The following is a 13,151-nucleotide window of genomic DNA, read 5'->3' on the forward strand; positions in this document are numbered from 1 at the left end:
GAAAACTCAATAATTAATCAAACATAAGAAATTAAATAGTATTTAAGTAAAAAACCCAGCACAGTGAGGTGGCGGCACAGTGGGGTTGTGGCATAGATGATATCTGACAGTGATTAAAATCACTATCATAAAAAACGCTTCGATTGAAATCTGTAGATAGTGTTTAATTAAAAAAAAAATTTGTTAAAATAGCATATCTTTGAATATGGTAGCCATTTTCGCATAGAAGATAGGTCGTCGGGACAAATTTTTTTTTTTCATTTTATAGTACATAAAATAAGCTTTAATTTGATATATGTTTAAAACACGCAGTATTTCCGGAACATTTTCAAAAATTAAGTTAAAAAAGTTATTTTAAATCCCCCCAGTGAGCAGAGTAAGTGTTAGATTTTCAAAAAAAATTATATCAAATGGAAGGGAAATATTTAAGGTTTCAATACAAAACAATATTATTTTTGAAAAAGTTATGGCAGTTTTAAGTACAAAAAACATCCCGATAAAAGATAATTTTTATCGCAAACATTACATTTTTTTTTAATTTTCGACAGCCACTTGCACATAGAAGATAAGATGTCGGGACAAATTTTTTTTTTTCATTTATATATAACATAACCTTTGATTTAATATATGTTTTATATATTTTATATTTCAAGTTTTAAACGCCCCCTATATAAGGGGAAATTGTCCAATTTTAATAAAAAGTATGTCAAATGAAAGATGTACTTTTAATGTATTTATAAAAAAAATTTGTGCTGATATATACATTTTTCAAAAAGTTATAGCATTTTTAAGTTGAAAATTTAAAATCGAAAATTTTAACACAAAAATAGTGTTTTTTTAACTACGGCAGCCGTTTAAATGTAGAAAAAAAAGTGTCGGGACAAATTTTTTTTTTTCATTTTGTAGTACATAAAATAAGCTTTAATTTGATATATGTTTNCATTCTATAGTACATAAAATAAGCTTTAATTTGATATATGTTTGAAGGACGCAGTATTTCCGGAACATTTTCAAAAATTAAGTTTAAAAAGTTAATTTTTGTAAAAAAGTTGCTATTTTAAATCCCCCCTAATGAGCAGGTTAAGTGATAGATTTTCAAAAAAATGATATCAAGTGAAAGGTAAATATCTAAGATTTTAGTATAAAAAACAATTATGTAGATTTGTTGATTTTTCAAAAAGTTATGGATGTTTTAAGTAAAAAACGTGAAAAAATTTCGAAAATTAGCGATTTTTAAATTTGTAATTTTTTTGGATATTTCCCCCATTTATAGGAAACGAGGGAAATTTTTTCAATTTTTAAGGGTAATGTCTTCAACTAGATACGATTTGTGATCTTTTGACGTATTTTTGAAAGAAATCGGTCCAGTGAGAGCTGAGAAAAAGTGGCAACAGACATAAAAAAAAAAAAAAAAAAACACATCATAGTAAAATTAATACCTTCTCCGCTTCGCATCGAAGCTAAAAGACGAAAATCTAGTATTTATAAAAAACAGTTATTGAAAAATACTACATATTTTGTTAATAATTACTCAATTTGAATATTTACAATAAGGTCTATAATTAATATTAAATTTAAAGGATGGGTTACTATTTGGAGTTCGCATAAGACATATTAAAGGAGAGTTTTGTTTAAAATTCGTCGATAAATGAGGCAATTGAAAGAAGGTTAATTACGATAGATACGAAAAGGGAAATTTAATGACACTTAATTTTGTTAATTTGTTTTAACAAACAGGGAAATTCGTGATATATTAGAAATACAAGAATCGGTTAGTTATTATGATACTCACTGAAAGGAATACTTAAAAATTAAAGTAATGTAATATATAATTATTATAATTTACATTTAGACAACGAATTAGAGGGTTATTTATAAAAAAAGGAAACACAAGTAGTTATTAACTTAAAAAACGAACAAGATTTAAAGCTATTCTGTTATTAAAATATATATAATTTTACAGGTTGTAAAATAAATTATTTAAAAAGAGATAGAGTTTAAAATTTAGTTTATAGAGTTAAATACATTGTTTTTCGTAACATATTTATTGTCCTATTATTACAATAAATATAGTTTAAAAAAAGTAAAAAAAACATGCTTTTAAAGCACATCAAACTAAAAAGTTAAAAATAATTTTTAAAATAAGCTTAAAACATTAATGAACGAAAAATACTAGTATTATTGTAATAAAAGCGTCGGACGCTCAATATACGAAAAATATTGCACAAAGCACCCACGCTTTTATCACAATAATACTAGTACTTTTCGTTCATTATTGTTTTAAGGTTATTTTAAAAATTATTTTTAACTTTTTAGTTCGATGTGCTTTAAAAGCGTGTTTTCTTAGTTTTTTTTAACTATACTTATTTTTCACTTTTTAGTTTCATGTTATGATAGTAGTTACTATCAATATCATGGTTGTAACGGGTAACGGGAAATCAGGGTTCGATCCCGGGGAGGGAGTCTGAGAAACGGCTACCACATCAAGGAAAGCAGCAGGCGCGCAAATTACCCACTCCCGGAACGTGGAGGTAGTGACGAAAAATGACGAATAAAGCGTGTTAATAAATATTTTTAATAGCAATTAAAATATATATATATATATATGCATGTAAAGCGACTTAAGTACGTACACGTATCATGCACGAGGTATAGCCTTGTTTTGTGGGCGGGGGGAACGTTATACCTAAGTTATAAACGGCGTCAGCGGCGGTAGGAATATATAAATATATTTATTTATTATTTATTTATTTATTATTAATTTACGGGATAAACCCTTTTTTAAATACATATATGTTGGTTTTACATTAACTACATTTAATACGTATAACATAAAATCACTAAACAAAAATACAAAATATCAATTTATAACATATGAAATAACGTGGTATATATATACAATAACAAAAACAATCAAAATATAAATAGAAAAAAACAAAATATTATTATACATAATTACAACATAAAATTAGGATCACTATTGGCATACCTTAGTAATCGGCGAAGTGGTTCGTTCAGAAGGTAGTTTGTAGGGGCTTGCGTGATACGGAACGGCGCATTTGACCTGGTATTGATCTGTGGAACCCTGAAAGGGACCAGAGACAATAGCGCGGGACATTCAACTTTCCCATCAAGCAAGCCCTTAAGGAATTTAGAACCCGCAACATTACGTCTCAAGGATAGGGAGGAAAGACCTAGATGATTAGCCACAGGAGTATAATCATGAGGCGGACAAGGCAAATCAAGCGCGCGTCCAGCAAAACAAAGGAATTTATTTTGAACCCTTTCCAATTGACGAGCGTTTTCAGCCGTGTGGGGGTCCCATACCACGCTACCATACTCCAATATAGGGCGGACCAATGAGCAAAATAGAATTTTTACTGAACTTCCCAGCTTGAACTCTCTGGACAATCTTATAATAATACCAAGCATCTTTAAGGCTTTACAACATACATGTTGGATGTGAGCACTAGGATCAAGATTATGGCTTAATATGAATCCCAGGTCCCTAACATTATCATACACACGAGGGATGTCGTCGTTGCCAAGGCGATATGGGAAGAAAATCGGAGATTGACTCCTAGAAAATGTTATGACTTTGCACTTGGACGGATTAAGTGATAGTCCTAACGTAGTCGACCACTCAAAAAACTTATCAAGGTCAGTTTGAAGTCTTATACAATCACTAGGAGATTGAATTTGTATAAATATTTTCATATCATCCGCAAAACAGAGAACTCGAGACTGTTTTAGGGTTTGTTGTATACTATTGACATATATTGAAAATAGGAGAGGAGACAAATGACCACCTATATATATATATATATATACCTATATATATACGTAAAGCGCATTACACGCGGGCGGTATTGGTCAGTCAAAATAAAAATTCGTTTACATATATATAATTGATGTCACGGACGCGTGTACGGGTACGAAAACCAAAAATATAAAATTATACAGGAAAATATTGATGTCGGCGAGAGGTGAGCGCGGTGGGGTGAATGCGTTACGACAGTCTAGTCTCAAGACCATAGACGACGGGATACGCGAGAATAATAACACGTGGCGCGTGGAGATTTACAAACAACAAACACACAACATACACGTGAAACTAATATAAGCGTGTTAAAAAATAAATAGCGGGTAAACTCGTTATCTGTTCGAGTTTATCCCAAAAGCTGGATATCCTTATTCCAGAATTCTGGTTTAACAGGTTGGAGACTTCAGCAGTCCTGCGGCCTTGGACCCGGATGGGTTCTTGGTCAAAGGCATAACAGAGAGACGTACGCGTCGGCCGCGTAAAAGGTTGCTTTTGCAACACTGGTAAACCGGGCAATCTGGAACCCCACGCTGTCGGCTAAGTGTGCCAGATCATGGTGTCGGACTCTGTTGGGCTTGGTTTCAATGCTGGTGGGGATGCGCTGTTCCGTCATATGCGCATGACCCTTAAATTGGGCAGAGGTCGCAATCTGATCTCAGCTTTGGTCCTTTGTTTAGGGCCAGGGTGGTGTTCTGCCGTGCACCCTAAATGTCGGTTAAAGATCAGTTTTTGTGGTGGGCCTCTTCGAACCCACTCTAGGAAAGTTCTCTGCTATACTGGATGGGGAAGGCCCGCGGCGTCATCTGTTATAACCGTGAACAGGTCGCGCTGTCCCCTTTCTTGTTATGATAGGTAAATAGCCTACAGTGCAGATTCTGGAAATGGTTAGTGGACCCAAGGCTCCTTGCATCTTTGCCTCCGGCGGCTGAGGGGGTCAATCCGGCCCATTGGACGGCAAGGAGTAACTATGACTCTTTTAAGGTAGCCTATTATTACAAAAATAAATAAATGATTTGTCAATAAAAACTTAAAAATTATTCAAACATAATTATAAAATATTTGAGTAAAAATAAAATAATCTAGTAGTTATAAAAAACAGTTATTGAAAAATACTATATATAAATATATTTATGTAATTCGATAAAATAACATTTAGTAGAATTTAAGTTAAAGATTTAGTGAAATAAGGTACACGTGCTAAAGAGTTTTGTAAAAATATCGAGTCATTGAATTATACCACTACCTGTAACAACTAGACTACTTTTCACAAAAATTTTTATTTAACATATTTATTTTTGAACATTTTATGAAAGTTTAAAGACAAAAAATATAAAATGTAAAAAAAGTACACAATTTAAATTTAAATTAGTATATTCACACTTAAAACAAATGTTCATCTTTTTATATTTATGTACTACATGTTTTTAATGAATACAATGTAAGTGGAATTGGAACAAATAGTGATAAAAATGTTATATATGTGTATGAATTTTCAAACATTACGACAAATTTACAAGTATTTTATTTATAAATTACTATTTTTTTAGTTAGAAATTGATTAATTAATTAAAAGATATTTTCATCTTGATTTTTCTATTAGTACTAATGTTATTCAAATGGAACAGTTGTGGCCAACCTTTTTTAATTAAATACAGAGTGATTGACCAATCCAATATCTTTAAATGTATTAAATATATAAATTTCTTTTTCTTTTTTAAAGATATAGGATCCTATGTTTCATAATTTTCAATAAAAAAATTGGTCCTAATGCTTCTCTCTACTATTCAAATTGTATCAACATTAATTATTAAATGGACACATATACGTTTAATTACATTAGAAATAAGAAAATTATCAATAACTAATGTTGAAACAGTATTTAAAAAAGAAATTTAATAATGGTTCATAAATGCCTAGTAATAAAGTATTAAAAAGATTTAAAAGTATAAAAATAAACTGACCTTGAATATAATTTTTCGGTCATAGTAAAAGAAAAAACTAACTTAAATGTATTTAAGGAAATCTAAGTATTAATTAAATATAAAATGATAATATCTATACAATAATTCTTTTCTTTGACCACTGGATTAAAAAAGTACCCAGCACAGTGGGGTCGTGGCATAGTTGGGTCCAGTATAGATGATATCTGACAGTGATTAAAATCACTATCATAAAAAACGCTTTGATGCAAATCTGTAGATAGTGTTTAAATTTAAAAAAAAAATTGTCAAAAAAATAGGTCAAGTGAGAGCTAAAAAAATAAATGATAGCTACAAAAAAAAACCACATAGTAAAATAATATTACTATGAATTTCTTCTCACGAGAGGAGACTACATAGGATCCTTGATATTTATTGAAGTTATTGAATCTAAATGAGATAAAAATCAAATGACTTAAGCATTTTTTTCTAACTCAAAAAGAATTAAGAAAAAATTCAGTGCCACAGGCGTGAAAGACCCAAGTGTTACCGTCTCAGAAACCGTACGTCGCATTCGTCACCTAATAAAAATGGAAATTTAGCTAGTTCAAATTTTAAAGTTATTTTTCTCGACTTCAAAGAAACAAAAAAATTTAAATATGTTTAACTTTTTATACTATGTCAATTAGATTGATATAATATTTATGAAAATCAGTGTAATCCCCTTATAATAAAATAAAATACAAAAACAAGAATTTTAACACAAAAATAGCATATTTTTGAATACGGTAGGTATTTTCACCATGAAGAGAAAATAAAGTCCAAAATTTTTAATATTAAAGTATATTACATAAGATTTAATTTAAGATATATATATTTATTTATTTATTTATTTACTAAATTAACGCCCCAAAGGGCAAGAGTACAGTTAATAAAACTTAAACTAGACATCAATAAATTTATAGCATACAATTAATTATAAAAACAAACAATATAAGTAAAGATTCTTAACTATATAATCGATCTCTTTATTATATCTAAAGAATTAAAAAAGAAGTCCACTTTATGACAAACTTCATTACATTCTAATAACATACGATTGACCGGAGCAAAAAGATTATAGTTCTGTTGGACAGAAGAAACATAAAACATCGTTTGAGACCGTAAATGGACTGAAGGAACATTAAAAGGAATAATATCAAGAATTTCTGGACAGTCAATTTTATTATTTAATAAACTATGGATCCAACTAACGTCAAACATTTTCCGCCTCATACTCAGACTGGTTAGACCAATATCTGAAGCTACTACATTTAAATCAACTTCATTAATATCGTATTTTCCTACTTTTACTACTAACATACGTAGAAAACGTTTTTGCAATTTTTCCAGTTTATTAGTAAGATTAGCTTGATATGGTGACCAAATAATTGACCCANCCGTGAAGACAAAATAAAGTTCGAATTTTTTTTTTTTATATATTTAAGTATATTACATAAGCTTTAATTTAAGATATATATAAAAGTGTCAGTATTTCCGGAACACTTTCAAAAGTTAAGTTGAAAAAGTTCTACTTTCTATACGCATTTTAAAAGGTTTGCACCCCCCCTGTATAAAGGGAAATGGTCCGATTTTAAAAAAAAGTATGTCGAATGAAAGAAGTATATATANAATATATCAAATGGTAGGTAAAGACATTATGCATCTATAAAAAAAAATTATATTGATTTGTTCATTTTTGAAAAAGTTATGCCAGTTTTAAGTAAAAAAATTGAAAAAATTTGGAAAATTAGTGATTTTTAAATTTGTAATTTTTTTGGAGATTTCCCCCATTTATAGTAAACGAGGGAAATTTTTTCAATTTGTGAGGGTAATGTCTTCGACTGGATACGTTTTGTGATCTTTTGATGTATCGTTGAAAGAAATCAGTTCGGTGAGAGTTGAAAAAAAGTGGTACCAGACAAAAAAAAAAAAAAAATACATCATAATAAAATTAATAACTTCTCAGCTTCTCATCGAAGCTAAAAAAGTAGTAACACAAATAGTTCTTTGCATACAAAAAAAAATATGAATTCTTAAAGCTATTCTGTGATTAAATTATATATAATTATGCAAGGTTTTAAAAAAATTAATATTAAAAGCCATAAAGTTTAATTATCAGTTTATAGAATAAGTTGAACTGTCTTCTAAGACATCTTTAAATGCCCTATTTTTACAAAAATAATTAATAGTTTTAATATGTAATCGATACGACATTTTATTCAAATAAGTTTATCATTGATTGATTCAGTATATTTAAAATTTAAGGATATAACTATTTAATGTCAGTGAAATTTCAATAATTNTATATAACTATGTAATGTCAGTGAAATTTCAATAATTAATGAAATATAAGAAATAAAAATTTACTTGAATAGTAAAAGAAAATAAGACAGTACTTATCTAATAGCACGGTACCAATAGGCGTGTTCCTCCAGTAACTAGTGGTTTCCTGCTAGTCTTATCTGCCGTTTGTATTCAGTATTCCCTACGGGAGTAGGGTCGTTAGGTGCAAATGTGCCAGTTGATTCTCAAAAGATACTCATGGTATGTTTAATTACGTTAATCGTAGTATAGTTTGTTAATTTTTATATAATCATTTAATATTTCATAATTTAATTAGTTATTGCAAAAATGTATTATGTAAGATTATAGATTTACAAATTTATTGTGAATTACTTATTATTGTTAAGATCAACAAATTAAAACTACAAAATTAACAAATTTCAAGATTTCTGACTATTTATTAATTTCAATACGATAAAAATAACATTTCACTAAGATCACGTGATTCGAGTTCTATTCAAAAAATAAGCAATGGATAACCAAGAAGAAAAAAACTACATCATTAACTATCACTTATTGAAGATTTACAAAATGTATCATTTATTTTATCCAAAAAACAAACCTGGCTTAAAAATTGGAAAGTATAACATAAACTATTATGCTATTAAACCATTTCTATTGTTTCTTGATTTAATAGTATTTATAAGCTGTTTTATTGGGTTTTACTTTGTGTTTAATGATTTGTACGCACTTTTTCAAATATCAGTATCATTCCTATGTGATTTTACCAGAATTTTCAAATCTATAAGACTTATGCGGAAATTTGATGAACTTTGGAAGTTATTTGATGTGATGAGAGATGATTTTTTATCACATAATTGTCACAGAAAAGATATATTTCAGCATTATAAGAAAAAATGCATAGTAATGATAAATATTTATGCATTGATATGGTTCACAGCTCTTATTATATGGATTTTAAATCCTTTAATGATGAAAGAGGTCTCTGTTGAAAATCGACAAGGCAATTTTGTAATTTATAGAAATACTCCGCTCCAAATATTTTTTTCTATTATGTCGTATGAACAATACGAAAAAATGTACGCATTCATTTATTTAATAGAATCAGCTGTTCTTGTGAATTCAGTTTTAGACATTTTACTATATGACATTACTGTAATTGAGCTATGTTGGATGTTATCTGCACAATTAAAAATTTTTGCTTCTAAATATGAGAATTTTGGCTATCAACATACAAACAATGGTAAATATATAATTAATAATATTTCACATTGAATAAATTAATACTTTATTTATTAATTTTTATTTGAAGAAGAATCCAATAATAACAGTTCTGTCGACAATTTTAGGAATATAATTGTAAATCACATAATAATTATTACGTAAGTTGTAGTTTTTTATAATAACATTTGTACAATTTTTTCTTTTAAATAAATTCATCTTAAATTAAGTTTTACGGTGAAATTGGAGACGAATCATTGACTAATTATTCAATATTTTTAAATCTTTTAGCATTCTATATGAAACTTATATATTTTGAAAATGAAAATGAAATCTTAGATAGTATATCTAATAATAAAAATCCTCAAATAATTATTTTTTATTTTTTTTTTATTTTTATTATTTAATTTATTTATATATTTATTATTGTTTATAAAGGATTTTTGTATTTTTTTTTTGGTTTTGATTTTGATAACCGTTTTCCATGTAGGAACAATAGCAGTTTAATTCTTATATGAATTTTTGAATTGTATTTTACATTTATTACGTATATGCAAAAATAGATTGTCTGTCAAAAATTAATTCAAAAATTATAGCTATTTAAATTTTGCACATAATGCTGTTATCAGGCCTTACGCACTTCATTAATACTTTTCCTAATGTAGTTTTTGTGTACAATTCATAATAAGAAAAAGCTGAAATTGAGAGAACCTATTTTTAAGATTATAATTTTGGAAATTTGGAAGCCTCTACTTCTTTATTTTTATCTTTAAGTTTATTGTTTTATATTTGATTTTGTCTAAATACCGACATGATACTTTTCATACTAAATAGAACATGAAACAAAGGGGCAAATGTAAGTTCCTATATGAAGTTAAACAGATAGAAATGTATATAAGTTAGTTTCTACACTGCTATATTTTTTAAATATGTTAGTTTCTATTCGTTTTTTATTTAAGATACGTTAATTCCTACACGTGATTAAATTTCGGATACGTTAATAATTGCACAAAAAATAAATTCAATATACATTTACATTTACTTAATTAAATTGTAGTGTCGATTTGTTATTTATAGAATTGCTCAATGATTCTGAGCTCCATTTCATTATATTTGCAGGAACTTCACCAAGGAGACTATTAAGAGATTTTATATCTTCTAACAAAGTGTATTACTTTTTATTTTTATGATTCAAAGTTTTGAATAGGGGGGTTGTATTATTAATAACACTAGTTTACAACAAAATTGACCCATGACTTATGATAGTCATTTTTTATGTGAAATCGTCCACTGAGTCCGAAAATGAAGTCCAAAATACAAAAAGTAGAACAGTTTTTGAGTTATTAAATATTTAGATAATAAGATATTAACGTTTTTCGTGTGCCGCGAAAAAGTGTTTTCGCAAAAAAAAGCTACACCTTCTCTTCTCTGCCCTGTACCTTTGCTTTCTATCAAAGGACAGTTTTTCTTGTATGCCGAAAGGATGCAATTCTGAAATATTACACATTCCAATACTTGGCGAAAAAGAGTTGTTTTATTTAAATCTATTTTTTCATCAAAAACGCTTAGTGGTATAATCGTAAATGCTGATCCAACTAAGCATTGTAATACAAAATATTAGAGCATTTTTTTTTCAAATTGTAAGATGGAAGTTCACTTAAGAAAACTTTGGCAATATTAGATACTGTATCCATTGCATCTAATATTTTGAGATCACCTACGATCTTGTGAATTTTATTTTTTAAATTTCGCAATAGAATTTCTGCTCTATCTTTAAAAGTTACTTTATTGTCGTTATGATCAGCCATTTTAATGATTAATTGCGTAGTTTTACAATTTTCTATTGAATTTCTATTATCTTTCCTAACTTTGGTATTAATATTGGTCTAGTTTCATTTATAGATCCATTTTTCAAAAAAAAAAAAAATTTCCAGGTCCTTTAGTATTTAAGTTTATCTGTTAAAACCCCTTATTGTTGATAAAGAAATAATTTTGAATATCGTCGTTTTGTAGATTTACCTTTTTTTTTGCCACCCTTCTTCCGATGTAGATTCTTTTTTTTTTTTCATAATATTGTAAGCAAATGCATGATTGGCCACAACCTTTCTCACTATTGGGGTTGTCTATAGAGCACCCAAATAAATTAACAGGTTTATTACAATTAAAACAGCAGTGCAGTCCTGTTGGATAGTCACCATTTGAGCAAGGAAGGCACAAATGATATTTATTTTTCTGTACATTTATTTTCATTTATTATTCTAGTGTCAGTCTTAAGCTCAAGAATTTTCTTATATGAGGGTGTTATGAGTTCAAGTGGAAAAACATTTACCTAAGAGTAAGACCTCCAAAGATTACCGTTTCCGATCAATCATTAGCACTTATGATTACTTAAATGTATGCTACAATTTGTTACGGACAAATAAAAAAGAGAATTTGCCATTATGTTACATACGAAATTATGTCAATCATTTTGTTCGCATGGTGGCTGATTGGAAACCGTTAATGAGGTCTAAGTTTCTGAGAGCTAAAGAATTGTATGTTAGATCAATAACCCTATTGATTTATTGTAATACTTGACAAGAAACAAAACGTATACTACAAGTATTTTCAGAATAACATATATCAAGTTGATGGTCCCCTTTTTTAAGATGTCGATAATCGCACAGAAACAATGTGCTACCAGTAAAAAATATTTACAAGAACTAATAGCAAATAAATCATATAGAAATATATAGAAGTGATTGATGAAAATTTTTTGGAAAATAGTATTGTTGAAGATGACATCTAGGAAAGTGATGATATTAATAACGAAATGGACTGTAGTTTTATGTCATGGACTGCTAAAATTGCAGAAAATTGCAAAAAAGAAGTGAAAAGAAGTGAAAATAATGTAAGGTCAGTTTGATAATNGAAATGATGGAAGGTCAGTTTGATAATGCCAAGACTTGCCAGAATTAGTCCCAAATAGTATCAATAGTATAGTCAAACAATATCAAAAGTATTGAAATAAATATATAAACAGTATGTTAATTGTTTTATAAAGATTTAACGTGTATATATTACTACGAGAATAATCTAATTTTTAAATTAGATTGCACTCTTAGTGATTGAACCCAATAAATTATTTAACAACATACATTTTTAGAATAAATTTTACAAATGCAGCTGCTGGGATCACGTTACTCTGGCATCCGGAGAAAAAAAACTATTTTCTTGGGGTAGAGGGGTCTACAAAAATTAATTTTATTTGTACAAAATTGTACATAATACTTATTGGTTTTGATTTTGGTTCACTGATTGATAAAATAATTCTGACATAAGAATCAAAAAGTTTTCCATAGACTGGATTAACTGTATTACAAGAGGTGATCCCATCCTAATATATTTTTATTTTATGATTATTCAGAAGAAATGGCATCGCTTATTTTTTTTAACTAATTTTTATATAAAATTGTTGTAGGAAAATTAAACATTTTTATGAATTATTCAAACCTATTACAATAGTTCAAATGGGAATAATGTCTAATGTTTGTATTGCATTAACTTTTTTATGTGTTTTGGTGAGACTCATATATATTTATTTTTAAAGTATTACAAAATTTAAATAAAATATACCAAAATAAATCATATAATGGATCCATTTCATCATNTTATTTATTTTTAAAGTATTACAAAATTTAAATAAAATATACCAAAATAAATCATATAATGGATCCATTTCATCATAAAACCTATGATGGATCTATGAAATAGACAATTTAATAGAGATTAAGATAATTCAGGTCGATGGTTAATAGTAATCATCTTGATAACTCGATAAATTGTTAAATTAATTTTATAGA

At 27.9% G+C, this 13,151-nt stretch overlaps 2 protein-coding genes across 2 annotated transcripts in view; one reads left to right on the forward strand and one right to left on the reverse strand.

Moving 5' to 3' along the window:
* Positions 1-2,955: 2,955 nt before the first annotated feature.
* On the reverse strand, positions 2,956-3,717 carry LOC126908201 (uncharacterized). Its single transcript, XM_050690112.1, has one exon. The coding sequence runs from the start codon at positions 3,715-3,717 to the stop codon at positions 2,956-2,958; it is 762 nt and encodes a 253-aa protein (XP_050546069.1).
* A 4,561-nt stretch (positions 3,718-8,278) lies between these two features.
* Positions 8,279-13,151, forward strand: part of LOC126906678 (uncharacterized) — a 25,194-nt gene continuing 20,321 nt past the window's right edge. Inside the window, exons 1-2 of the mRNA XM_050687395.1 lie at positions 8,279-9,331; positions 9,401-9,470. Of these exons, the coding sequence (XP_050543352.1) occupies positions 8,599-9,331; positions 9,401-9,470 (803 nt within the window). The 5' untranslated portion in view covers positions 8,279-8,598. The remainder of the gene's footprint in view (positions 9,332-9,400; positions 9,471-13,151) is intronic.

Source organism: Daktulosphaira vitifoliae, unplaced genomic scaffold, assembly GCF_025091365.1.
Source record: "Daktulosphaira vitifoliae isolate Bord-2020 unplaced genomic scaffold, ASM2509136v1 Scaffold_5, whole genome shotgun sequence".
NCBI lineage: Eukaryota > Metazoa > Arthropoda > Insecta > Hemiptera > Phylloxeridae > Daktulosphaira > Daktulosphaira vitifoliae.

What these genes read in the sequence shown, in the direction of transcription:
- LOC126908201 (XM_050690112.1), bottom strand. Translation starts at nt 3,717, where the DNA reads ATGAAAATATTTATACAAATTCAATCTCCTAGTGATTGTATAAGACTT.